The following is a 14,096-nucleotide window of genomic DNA, read 5'->3' on the forward strand; positions in this document are numbered from 1 at the left end:
TATAATGAATATACGGTGGAAAATCCAAGATGAGGAGCACAATACGCTGTCATAGCCTGCGGGGTAAACCTAGAGGAACATGACATTTCTAGAATCTTCTGACAAGTACCTACAGTAAGTGTCTGATGTCTTTATTTCCAAGTTCAGCAGCTTTTCCTACCGACCTGTCAAGAAGTATGTGACATATTATAAGGCTTCTGACTGGGTGTCCTGGTCACCTTGTCGGCCCATAAGCCTACGTGAATCCATCAGCAGGGTCCCTGCACTTCCCTAGATACAGGAGCGTATGCAGAAGGTGAAATATGGTTATCATGTGCTGACCCAGCTTTAAGTTTATTCCTATTTTTCCAGGAGGAATACCAGTGGAACAGTACAATACTAGGTTCTATAATAAATGATCTAAAATTGTTAATAAATGTCAAAAAGACGGAAATTATGTGTAATCGTTTGGCCCATTTTTTTTTAAAATGGGCGGACACCAGTCTGTAAATTGGGCTGGAACTGTCTTTTATGTTTTGATATAAAGCTGGGATCAGTCAGTAAGGCCACAAGCCCTTGAACCCCACAGTTTTCAGACCTCTGAGTATGATGATCAGAGGGCTAGGGAAGGTGAGGGTACATAAAAAACATTGTTACTTACCTCTCCTGGGCTCCGGAAGGCTTCGGACCTACATGGTGACGTCACATGGGCCGGGTTTGTGCCCTTATGCGTTGCGACACAAGCCTGGCTCAAGTCACGTCTCTTCCATCATAGAAGATGACCGACATCAGCCGGGAGTGTGCTGGAGCCCAGGAGAGATAACTGGTTTTTATATTTGTATCCTCCCCTGGGTCTCCAATTATTATACTCATAGTGTATACTGTGGGGGTAATTATTCCAGAGTTCCCCTAACATTTTTTTCCCAATTTAAGCACTGGTGGACACCAGGAACAGATGTGACTTCAGATGCATGACTGAAAGACGGGACCATGTTGAGAGACATCGGAGTACTGGAGACAGATATTTATATAGATTAAATATATATATATATAAAATTATATTATATTTATATACATACTGTGTCCCACCTCCTTACCAAACCCGTTTATCCCATACAATCCCTTTAAGGATAAGCCATCACTTTTAAAAGGAGGATGACCCCTACTGTTTTATGTTGCCGTATTACCCCTACTGCCCTGTTAGCGCCACAAGTCAAGATGTGTTTTCCTCAGCAATCATAAGTAAAGACTTTAACTTGTACACTTCGCTATCATGTGAGTCAGTGTTCATGACCACACCCCCAGTGCTGCGGCGCACATGACCACACCCTCAGTGCTCCAGAAGACATGACCACACCCCCAGTGCACCAAACAGCTCATTTACATACAGATCAAATGTTCATTTTCAAGATTGTACTTTGACACAACAAAGATAAGTCATTAACGGCCCCTACAGCAGCATATAAGCGGGTTAGAAATTATTTGGGGGGTGGTAGACTCCCTTACAGTCTGTACCTGCTGACCCCAGGAAAGAATAAGGAATACAAGTTGCTACTTTAAGTGTAGAATTCCCTACATATCAATGTATAGATCAATATATATGACCCTATAATGTAAACTATTGTGCAGATGGGGCCTGGGGAACAGTCTGCTGGTCAGGAGGGCAGTGGTCTGCGCGGTCCGCTGATACATGGCATCACTGCTACTTATCTTTTTGATATAGTGAATTTACAAGGGCAGAGGAAAAGAAATCTATTAGCGTTGTGCAGTCTCATACCAAGACGGATCTTCCAAGCAAACATTTGTCGCTACCTCAATTTCTGTATTAAATTATATATGGATTCCTGTTACCTGAGAAATACAAAGAATAGGGAAATTACAGGCAAGACTAAAACGCCATCTACTGATCTAAAGCAGAACTGCAGATGACTACACAGAAATCAGCCACGGGAAAAGAACATGTTATATAATAAGCGAGCAGGACCCCAATCCTCATCCTAGCAGTGTAGACATTATTCTATTATATTACCCCCTTTATGTAGGAGCGGGGCAGACTTTTTTGGTCCAACTCAATGTCTCATAAGAGGTTTTTTTTTTTTTTTTTTTTGGGGGGGGGGGGGGGGTTCTTGCCCCATATCTCTGACATTCACTGTCCATAGTCATTACAGTTGTCCTGTCCAGCGTCAGGAGGTGATATGCGGCATCCCACAGAGGCGGTCATGGACAGAAGTGGGGATGTTTAAGTAAAAAACAACCATTACCTACCGGGGTGATTTAGTAGGTAGGGGTCTATAATGGGGGCCACTACTTTGTGTGTGATCAGGAAAGGGGACATTATAATGTGTGGGCCGGGACCAGTCAAAAGCTTGCTATGGGATCCAGCCCTTTCTAGTTATATCCCTGGGTGGACTAGTAGTTGGGTGTTCACAATTTGGAACATGGTGCTGAATTTGACTGAAATTCTGCTGCCATCCCCCCCCCCCCCCCCTTTTTTTTTTTTTCTATAACGTCCCTGTGTCTGATTTTCAGGCTCCCCATAGACTGATCGTGCTCGTGATCTGTATTTCTCTACTCTTCTTACGATGTCTATTAAAATCACTAGTTGTTAATGTGCCCAACTACACGGTGTGAATGCAGCAGATGGTCGGCTTTTCCAGACAACATCATTTTGCAATACACTTTTATTAGTTGTCTATTCTGTAGGGCTATGTGGGGCCACCCAGTGGTTGTGATGTGAATTGCAGCTTGACAAAGGTTTTTGTTTCACATCATAAAAGAAATTGAAATCCTTAACCAAATTTAGCAAAGTTATGTGTGAACACACAGGGGAGATGGTGCCTGGTTTTGACATTGGGGACAGAATGGCTTTTATTATTATACACCTCCTTCCATTATCCTTGGGCCAATTGCACAACCTCTTGGTGGTTGTTAATGCAGTTCCAGGGTAGATAAGAGCTTTGCTGAGCTGCAATAGCATCCCACAGCCACCACACCATTGCTCTGTACAGCTGATCGGTTGGGGTACAGGTTGTAAATCAATGTAAATACCTGAAACCTAATAATAATATAGTCTTATTAGGGGACATGACATCTTGCCCATCTTCCAGCACCCTGTATTTGTCCTTTCCACAGGCTGCAAGCTTCTAGTCCGTACTGTGGTCACAGTTTTTACTATTTTCTCAGCACTGCTTCATTTTGTACGAATTGCTACAGAAAAATTGCAATTTTATATTACCTTTTGACTATACCTTAACTAGGGTCAGTTTTTCCACACTAAAAGTAAAGCTTGCACATAGCTTCCATTACTGTGGTCCCCAATTGCAGATCTTTGATTCCTATTGCCCTCCCAATTCTTGTCAGATATGGCCTACAGTACCTCCAGCGGCATGATCTTGAGAGACTCAGGCTTTACGTACAGGACAGGGCTGTTTTTTTATGTAGATTGTGAGCCCCATATAGCAATTACAATGTACTTTTTTTTCTATCTGTATGTCTTTGTAGAATGGGAGGAAATCCACGCAAACTCCTTGCAGATGTTGTTCCTGGTGGAATTCGAACCCAGGACTCCAGCACTGCAAGGCTACAGTGCTAACCACTGAGCCACCATGTTGCCCCAGGGCTGTTTTTGATAGATGTAATGGGAATTTACACATTTACATCTGTTCTATTTTTCTGTTTTTGATGGCTGACTGCCATTTGTTTTTATTGGGCCCATACAACATAAATGATGAAGAATTCCATTCATGTCTTTAATAGACACAGCTCTGACGTTAATCCATTTTACAGCCGTTATAAACAGATCCATTTATTTGTATTGGGTCCAGGTGTGGGAGGAAACCAGAGTACCTGGAGGAAAATCACACAGACACAGGGAAGACATACAAACTCCTTGCAGATGTTGTCCTTGGTCAGATTTGAGCCCAGGACTCCAGCACTGCAAGACCACAGGGATAATGAGTGACTCTTCATGCTGCCCGGTCCTTATAAATGGGACTGCTGCAAAAATATCTGCAAGTGAATATGCCCTTAGAGAGCAGGACAGAACCATTCTGTATCATTAGTTGCCATTAGAAGAACATTAAAGGGGTATTCCCATAACTCTTGTTCTGCAGCCTCCAGGCTCTGTGCTCTCTTCACTTCCTGGATTTCCCAGCACATTGGTGGGTGGGGTTTCACTTGACTGCTATCTGTTATGTTTGCAGTCAGTAATGAGGGATTGGTTGTAGATGCATTACCACAGTATGAAGCTGATGTAGCAGAGCTGGATTTGAGGCAGCTTGCATTACATGCAGAGGTAACGGACTCCTTATCTCAGCCCTTATCAATTAAAGCGGCTGATAAGTGGAAAAGCTTAAGATAGACAGCACAGTAATCCCAGAGCTCTTAGCTCCCCCCTCCCCTATCTGATGATCTCTTCAGCCCCTCCTTCCCCCCCTGAGAGCAGGCAGCTACAAATGAGCAGATAAGCCCAATGGCCATAGAAACGCAGTGTCAACAATGAAATTAATACATTAAGATAGCGGCCAAACAAAGCAGTTTTGATAAAGCAATGTATTTAGGAAAAGTCTTAAATCCACAAAAACTAGCAGTATAGATAGGATGCTTTTCATGGGACAACCCCTTTAAGGCTGGGACCCCATGTCTTTTTTTTTTTTGCAGATGCCGTTTTACCAAAATGTACACTCACCTCAGATAAGTACATCTCAGTACCTCTATATATATATATATATATATATATATGTCCTGAATGGCCCTGGGACTGTATCAGAGTCTAATAGGGAGAGTGTTATGGGGTAGACTCTCCTCTACCTACTGTGTGCAGTGTATGGCAGATAGGTTCCACCCAGCAGCTGCGAGAGAACTGCAAAGTATAGAGAGAACCTGCAGAGGAGAAAACTGCCAAAACCAATAGACTATAAGCTGTGGAATGACCAGATATAGTGTCAATAGTGTATACACAACTACTTACCTTACCTAATGTTTAATTTGGATTTTTACGGTAACTCTGCGCCTTGCGACATCCATATAGTCAATAACTCCTCTGACACGACAACATTTTGTGAAGCCATTTTTTTTTTCTCTTTTTTTTTTTTTTAATTCGGGATCTTATATCACAAAATACATGTTTAAAGTTTACATCAGGTATTAGAAACTGAGATGTCTTCTATTATAAAGTACAAATATCAGAGGCTTTATTATTATAACTGCTTCCAAAAGGCAGACTACAATGTCCTGTATATAAACTGTACACAAACAAGGCACTATACAGTCGGTTATGAGCCCCTTTAGCCTGACGTATAAGCACAAGGAAAATCTGTGACAAAAGTCTAGCAGTGCTCGTGTGGGGGGGCGAAGACAGGGGGCGCCCCACAATCTGATGAATAATGATTGGACATAGGGACGCAGCTAGCTCGGCCTTTACTTTTGCACCAGTAGAGGGCAGTGTGAAGAGAAGCAAGTCCACACATGATGTGACCACCGTACTACTGACCACCACATGCAAAGAAGAAGAAGAAGAAAAAAAAAAAAAGTATGTCACAAATGCATATGGTATCCAGATAACCCGAGGTCATCTGCGGTTAGCACAGGATTGGCATTGTATCTCATGGTTTGTGTAATAACACACAAATCTTACACAGTGATTATATTGCATAGTTAAATACACAGTGTCGATATAAATACATTCTATCCGATCCGACAAACAAAACATTTACAAGAGAGAACCTCATCCGGCCAAGGAATAGAGGTTAAGTGCACGGTAGACATCTGTGGGCTTCCTTGGAGAAACGCTCATCTTCTCAATGGCTTTCAGTACATGTACAAAGGGACAGGAGTGACCCCAGCGCCCGATCTCAGCCACGTCCTTCACAGTCCTATCCACGGCGGCCATATATAGGGTTGTAAGACAGTACATTGAATTGTGCACGAAGGTAATGACAGCGAGTGCAAAATTCAGCGGCTGGAAGACAACTGCAGGCTCACAGATGATCCAGCAAACCTGGAGGGAAGGTCAAGATGGTGGGATCTCTCGCTTTAGAAGAGTCCTTTAGCTTTTTTGACGTTGACTTGCTTCCAGGATGGCAGCGTGCTGTATTCTTCTCTAGACATTTCTAATGCGATCTGCAGATATAGGATAGCAAGGTTAGAGGTCATAATGCACCACAACTAGCAGAACTCACATAGGAGAGGTGTGGTGTGTGGTGGGGCAGGGCCATCGGCCCCCATCAAATTTGTAATTTACCACAAACATCCAGTGGAAAAGCGCTGGGAATGGAAAGCACCGGGAACAGGTGATGATTTTTTTTATATTTTTATCTTCACAGTCTCCTGCTGCAATACTAAAATATCCTGGATAACCCCTTTAAGTGCCAATTACACCTATCCTCATATACTGTATATACTCGAGTATAAGCTGACCCGAATATAAGCTGAGGCCCCTAATTTTACCACAAAAACTGGGAAAACTTATTGACTCGAGTATAAGCCGAGGGGGGGAAATACAGCAGCTACTGGAAAATTTCAAAAATTAAAATGGTGGGAGTTTTTGGGTGCAGTAGTTGCTGGGGAGGGGAAGGGGGTGTTTTGGTTGTCTGTCTGTCCCTTCCCTGAGATTGAGGACTGGGTTTTTTTTTCCCCCCACTTGGAATTCAGCCTGGCTGACTATAGGGGATCTGCAGTGCTCCTATTAACCCCTTCCCGACGGAACAGGAGCACTGCAGATCCCCTATATTCAGTAGACCGGGCACTGTCAGACACAGGTATACCTAATGTGTATGTGTGTCACAGTCATTTTCTACTTTTGTATATATTCTAGGGAAAGGAGGGATTTACAACTTTTATTTATTTTATTATTAGATTTTTTTAAAGCTTTTTTTTTCCCACTATGTTATGGGAGATTCTATACATCACTATTGCGACTGGTAATAGACCCCCCTCAAAAATTATTATTTTTTTTTTTTATTTGCTTGACTCGAGTATAAGCCGAGGGGGGCTTTTTCGGCACAAAAAAAAAAAAAAACTGTGCTGAAAAACTCGGCTTATACTCGAGTATATATGGTACTTGTGCAAGACATCAATATGAGGCCATGTAATTTTTTTTTTATCCCTATAATGTTGGAGATATAAACAATAGGAGAACGATAGGCGTTTTCAGTTGCCTGGAAAGGGGGGAGGAGGTAGGACAAGTATGTCCCAGTCCACTTTACGGAGGTTTTCATGACGCCTATGGAAGTCTTGCCGAACCTCGGCATAATCCAAAATCTCCTCTTCCACTTTGTAGTGCTAACCAGCCATCACAGGACCTCCCCAATCTCCCTACAGGTGGGACCTATCACATCCAACAAATACACCGGAAATAGTATGGTCAGGATACCCCTTTACAATATGCAGAGGTTTACCTCAAAGTCCTTATCGGAGAGATATATTTCAAGCTTTAGTGGGTCCACTCCTTCAGGCAAAGGACGGGCAAGTAGTTCTGCCAAGGGGTAGATCTTTTGGCAGAGTCTGGCCAGAACGTCCTCTACTAGGATTATCTGATTGGAGACTTCAGCATCCTGTACAAGCACAAAGAGTATACGGGTACATAAAACAGGTATATATGTCATTTACATAAAGGAACAGGTCATATCGTAAATGTAGACCAAACTATAAGTCAGCAGGGTATAGCGCAGGATGGGAGTACGTAGGATATGGAAGTAGATTTCATCTAACTTGTAATCTGTTGAGAAAACATCTGTGCTAAACTTAGGCGTCCAGTGGTCAGGTTGTACTCTGTGCCTGCATTATTTCTATATACACATTCATACAGGGAAAGCTGGCCATCACCCATTAGGACCGCCCACTGGACTCCTGAGCCAAAAATAAGAGGTTTAGATCAACAGATTACAAGTTATCCCACAAATCTATATATCGATCTGCTCAGCTTCTCCTGCATTTCATGTGACAGGTTCCCTTTAACAGAATCAATTTATTTTTCAATGTAACACTTGGACATACTACATATTTTATAAAGGAATGAATACATTTTATTAGTTCCATAGCTGTAAATATCTGGAGAATTGTGCCAGTGATCTCAGCTTAAGGGGTTTTCTAGGTCTACGGTATGAGTCCTTAGGATAGGTCATCCATGTCAGATCAGTTAGGGTCAGTCACCAAGGACTGCTGTGATTGGGTAAGTGCTGCACCCAATTTACTGAATACCAAGAACAGCGCTGTACATGGCATAGTGGTTGTGCTTGGTATTACAGTACAACTCTATTTACTTGATTGGGACAGTGTCGTGAACAGAGGCTGTGATGAATGAAGGTGACGTCACTGGCCTGCACTTGCCACTGCCAATATGAGGAGCTGATCTGTGGGGGAGCTGGCATTATCCTAAGGATACTGTAGATCATCAATATTTAACTCTTACCCTACCCTTGTAACACTAACCTTCTCTGTGATCTGAGCGATGTCTTCTCTGTGCTCCCAGCTTGGGAACATGTTGGTGAACGTCAGAGGCTCCAGGCCGGCATGTATTAGGTAGGACTTGGGCGGTTTTTTACTGTTCTTGCCTAAAACACAAAGTAAATCAAGTCATATCATGAGTATAATACATGCATTAATAAATCCACACACATGTCTCTCATATCTAAAAGTATAAGCGATAATGTGCCTGTGAATTATTGAGCATTAACAGAAGGGTAAGAAGAGAGAAACCAGCAAGTCAGAAGTGAACACGACAACGTAGTCTGGTCCTGTGCCAGGAGATTATTCCGGCTGTCTGAGCAGAATCGTTCTTGTAATGATTATATTGTACAAGGAATATTCCTCGCCATATCAGTCCAGTACAATGGAATGAGCTTCACTGTGCTGGAAACCAGCACGGCAGACGGAGAGGACAGTATAAAGCGGAGGTCTATAACAGGGGGATCCATATTATGACCCTCAGCCTGGTGTATAGGGATACTAGGGGAGCCTGCCCCTATAACCATGAAGAATCCTGATCGGCCATAATTACCCTCTATGGTGTGAGCTGTATGATCAAAAGAATAGATCAGACCCAACTAAGGAAAAACATGCACAAAACTGAACAGCAAGATCTAAGATAACGTTAAGGGTATGTTCACATGGAAGTGAAACTTGCAGCATAAACTGGAGCTTAAGGGGGCATTCACACGGAGTAACGCTGGGCGTGTATCACAGCCGTACACGCCGGTGTTACGGCAGACTGCCGAACACTTCCCATTCACTTCAATGGTAGCGCTCGTAACAGCGGCGTTTACGAGCGCTCCCATTGAAGTGAATGGGAAGTGTTCGGCAGTCTGCTGTAACGCCAGCGTGTACGGCTGTGATACACGCCCAGCGTTACTCCGTGTGAATGCCCCCTAAGGCTTCATACACACAACCAAGGGTGCAGGCCAAGGGGAGCGGATTGTGTCATCTGAGTGTCTTTTGTCCCCATTGACTTCAATTGTGCGTCCATTCCGTTGTCTTGTAGCAGGATAGGACCTGCTCTATAACCATTGCCCCCCCATCAGTAGACCCTCGGCACGTGCATGAGGCCTAAGAATTGGATGTCTGCCACAGAGTTTATACCTTACAGATTCCGAATATAGATTGTTGTATGAGGTAAGAATTTTTGATACATAATCTCGCTCTTAAAAAATGACTGTCCATCATACTCCGGCTTCTCACCTTTGCAGTACTGTAGCACAGTCTCCATTCCACTTTTCCTGTCTGTATCCCATCGTATCCGCGCTGATCCAGTGATGATGTCTTCTGTGGGCCACCAGCCCTGCCACAGGTAAACCTCGTGATGATTGTCAACAAGGAATAAAGCTGCGGAATAAGAAAAAAAAAAAAAACCTTGCTAAGCATAGGCCAGACTACACAATGACTTCATGGCAGTGCATGGCTACCAGTCCTTCCATAAGGCAACCATATATCCTCTGTGTCATAACACAGAGAAGTTTTACTTAGAATGGCAAGAAATGTGTCTGATATCTGAGGGTCAAATATTAAAATCTATTGCACTTGGAGTGATTGCCCGATCTTACCACAGAGTAGATCACTGATCAAAGTTCTCACTATTTTAACTTAAAGGGATCCTATCATTCAAACTAATTTTTTTTGTCCCTAACACGTAGGAATATCCTTAAGAAAGGCTATTCTTCAACGGGCTGCCGTTCGGTATATAATCCAGTTTTCGTCAGTATGCAAATGAGTTCTCTCGCAGCACTGGGGGCGGGCCCCAGCGCTCAAACAGCACTGAGGGTGTCCCCAATGCTGCGAGAGAACTCTCTCCAGCACCGCCTCCATCTTGTTCAGCAACGGCCTCTTCATGCGTCTTCTTCCAGTGCACGGCAGGTCAAAATTCAATGCATGTGCAGGTCGACTCTGCCCGCAAGCCTTGGGCAGAGCCGACTTCACATGTGGGTGGCCATTTTTTTGTGGCCGCTTACGCGAGCACGTGCAGTACGCTCCTGTAGTTCTATGGCTGCCCACATGTGAAGTCGGTTCTTCCCGAAGCCCGCTGGCAGAGCCAACTTGCGCATGCGTTGAATTTTGACCCCCCCGTGCGCCGGAAGAAGACGCGTGAAGAGGCCGTTGCTGAAGAAGATGGAGGCAGCGCTGGAGAGAGTTCTCTCGCAGTACTGGGGATGCCAGTGCTGTTTGAGCACAGAGGACCGCCCCCAGTGCTGCAAGAGAACTCATTTGCATACTGACAAAAACCAGGATTTCAAGTGAATGGTGGTGTGGAGAAGACATCGAAAGGTAGGAGAAGAATAGTCTTTCTTAAGGCTATTCCTACATATTAGTGAGGAAAAAAAACGTGTTTGAATGATAGGATGCCTTTAAAGATAAACAGAAATTGAGTATTATGGCTGACTCTTATCTTAGGTGTATTGGCTGCACTATGGGAGGCAGAATCAGGGCAAGATCTGAATCGGTGGCAGGTTCCACCATGTAAAAGTACCCTTAATATGCACATTTTAGAATACGTTTTTCCTCCAAACTTGGCTTCAAAATCTGCTCCAATTTCTCTGTGTGAATATACCCTAAAGGGACAGGAGGTCAATAACACCTAGTATGAATGAGACAGCCAAAGAGGATCTGTCAAGGGTGTTACCTCTATAAGGTCCTCTCTAAGACGTGACAGTACTTACCTGGCTGCGAGGCGGTGTAGAGGTCCTCCTGTAAGAATGGCATGGAGTTTACCACCGTTGGCAACCTGGACGGGTACATGAATTCTGTAGCAGTGAATTCTCCAGATGAACTACCAAGACTGAATAACCGAGGGGTAAAGTTAAATTTCCCAGGATCTGTTAAGACATAAAAGATGGCAATGAACAAACAGAGACAAAGAAACCGTCCCTCCTGTTCTACTAGTAGTCCCATGTAAGTCATAGAAATGCAGTAAGGGTATATTCACACTGCCTTTGCAGAGTCCGCTTAAGGATTACCTTGTAACATGCAGTCATAGGCTTTCCGATCTCTCCTGCCAAGCGCGTCCCAGAATCCTATGGGCTCCGAGCCTTCATCACATTCATATATTGTCACTTTACTGCTGCTGTGCAATCCGGCTTCTAAAGGACATCTATAGGGACCAGACACTGGTTAGTATGAGCAGGCAGTATACGTTACAGACTCTTCAAGAACAATAGCTCCCAATACTTAAAGGGATTCTACCATTAAACTACTTTTTTTTCTAATTACCACGTCGGAATAGCCTTAAGAAAGGCTATTCATCTCCTACCTTTAGACGTGGTCTCCGTCGCGCCGTTCCGTAGAAATACCGGTTTTAACTGGTATACAAATGAGCTCTCCGCAGCAATGAGGGCGGGCCCCAGCGCTGAAAGGCCGATGAGCGCATCCCCATTGCTGCCCGAGAGCTTTCCTGTGCCGCCTCCTTGTTCTGCAGCAACTCCGCCTCTTCTGGCTTCTCTTGCTCTTGTAGTTCTATACAGGAGCATAGAGAGGCCACCCCAACATGGCCGCCGGCCAGCTCCTGTATTGAACTGCAAGAGCGGCTACCCAAAAATGGCCGGCAGCAATGGAGACGCGTTCATCGGTGTTTCAGCGCTGGGGCCCGCCCTCATTGCTGCGGAGAGCTCATTTGCATGCCAGTTAAAACCAGTATTTCTACGGAACGGCGCAGCGGAGACCACGTCTAAAGGTAGGAGACGAATAGCCTTTCTTAAGGCTATTCCGACGTGTTCATTAGAAAAAAAAGGTAGTTTAATGGTAGAATCCCTTTAACGGATTTGCAAAATGCCTCAAATTTTATGCAAAGTGTCACAATGGACTCCTTCAAGCCTGAAGTTGCTCGGGAGGGCGACGTATCAGCCCCATAATTTGACTCAGAATTGTCAATGTCATTCTCCGAAATTTACATATATAACGGCTTAAGGGGATTGTCCAGAATCATAAAAACATGGCTGCCCTTTCTCAAGAGCGCCACATCTGTCCATGGGTACTGCAGTGTGAATGAAAGGGGCCGAGATTCACCACCACACACAACCCATGGACAGATGTAGTGCTGCTTTTGGAAGTCAGCAGCCATGTTTCTCTAATCCTGTCCCACTCCTGTAAGCTGTGTTCTGTATACAGATTATGTATGTAACAGCCAGAGCAGAAACGACATGATGTACGACTTATTCTGGCGGTGTACAATGTTCCCAGCAGCCCCCATACTCACTCTTCTTTGATTTTGTTGGCTGCGGTCCTCCCTACTTCCTTTGTGTGACTTTGTGCTTTGCAGCCATGCCAGAGGTAAATGACGGCTTTATTTACATTGAGCAGTATCATAGATGTCCTGGAGCGGAGGCTGCTGCAGTGACATGCCACTTCGATGAGATTACCCTCCACGGGAACCTCTCCCCGAACACAATACAGTCGCCAGTCACCTGTGAGGGAGCAGAGGAGTCAGTCACATGATCAGTGGTAACTACCATAGACTGCATGTACAGATGTGCCCCTCCTTAATTTCCCTTTAGGTCAACACGTCCTGGATGTGTAGCACGAGATGACTTGATTTTTAACAAATATTTGGTATTTTGTCATACAATGCATAAAAAAAAATTGCAATTTTTTTTGAGCAAATTGACAATTTTATCATCAACTTAATATAGGATAGCTATGAGCCAGCGTAACGTTCCTTCCAAATGAAGCGCACCATCCACCGGTGCTGGGCTGGTGTTAGTAACGCCAATCCTCATATATCTGCCCCATAATATTAGGATCGTTACAAGATGTCTATTCTATAGGTGCCTAAGTGGAGCCACACAGTGGTGGTGGTGTGAATTACAGCCTGTTTTGCTACCAGGTCATGATATAGTCATGATTCATTTTTTATTTTGATATATAGCGCCATCGTATTCTGCAGCATCTTATAAACCAGAGGTACGCAACCTTCGGCACGCCAGCTGTTGTAGTACTAAAACTCCCAGCATGCATACTTGTTCTGCCGTTCTTGGAACTCCCATGGAAGTGAATGGAGCATGATGGGAGTTGTAGTTTCACAGCAGCTGGAGAGCCAAAGGTTGCTGATCCCTATTATAGACATTGTAGTCACTGTGGTCATAGAGGGCTCACAATCTAAATTCCCTATCAGTATGTCCTTGAAGTGTGGGAGGAAACCCACAAAAACATGGGTAGAAGAAACTCCTAGCAGATGGCCTTGGCTGGGTAGGACTCAAACACTGCTAACTACTGAGCCATCGTGCTTGGTTTACTAAGCTGTCTACAATAACTGAGAAACTTACTTTGTGCATTCTCTTCTTCCTCTTCTCTCCTTCCAGCATGCACAATCATACCTCCTTCAAAACACTGAAGGAAACATGGCGGCTCCTTTCCCTGAAGGACTTGGACCTGGAAGATTAGACAATGTTAGTTCGAGCTATATATCTGCAGCCTGCACGGTCCATTTAGGGACCGGACACGACTTAGACAATTTCCCACAACGTCAGACTGCATTACGAATCTTTACTTTTACTACGACTATATTATCAGTGATGTCCTCGGCCTGGTGAACCATACAGTCTGGTAATGAACTGCGTTCACTTGTGATTATGGCTTCGCATAGCTCAGCATAGACTGGCTTCAAGTGCTCATATTCGGTCCGTGAAATACAGACG

At 44.1% G+C, this 14,096-nt stretch overlaps 1 protein-coding gene across 2 annotated transcripts in view; it reads right to left on the bottom strand.

Annotated features, from left to right (window-relative positions):
- Positions 1-5,048: 5,048 nt before the first annotated feature.
- Positions 5,049-14,096, bottom strand: part of SVIL (supervillin) — a 126,849-nt gene continuing 117,801 nt past the window's right edge. For both annotated transcript variants that reach the window (XM_075271570.1, XM_075271569.1), the window contains exons 33-40: positions 13,725-13,830; positions 12,659-12,866; positions 11,424-11,557; positions 11,127-11,282; positions 9,655-9,798; positions 8,410-8,531; positions 7,377-7,532; positions 5,049-6,099 (exon numbers count right to left, since the gene is read on the bottom strand). In XM_075271570.1, the coding sequence (XP_075127671.1) occupies positions 6,013-6,099; positions 7,377-7,532; positions 8,410-8,531; positions 9,655-9,798; positions 11,127-11,282; positions 11,424-11,557; positions 12,659-12,866; positions 13,725-13,830 (1,113 nt within the window). In that variant the 3' untranslated portion in view covers positions 5,049-6,012. The remainder of the gene's footprint in view (positions 6,100-7,376; positions 7,533-8,409; positions 8,532-9,654; positions 9,799-11,126; positions 11,283-11,423; positions 11,558-12,658; positions 12,867-13,724; positions 13,831-14,096) is intronic.

This window comes from Leptodactylus fuscus, chromosome 4 (assembly GCF_031893055.1).
Source record: "Leptodactylus fuscus isolate aLepFus1 chromosome 4, aLepFus1.hap2, whole genome shotgun sequence".
Taxonomy (NCBI): Eukaryota; Metazoa; Chordata; class Amphibia; order Anura; family Leptodactylidae; genus Leptodactylus; species Leptodactylus fuscus.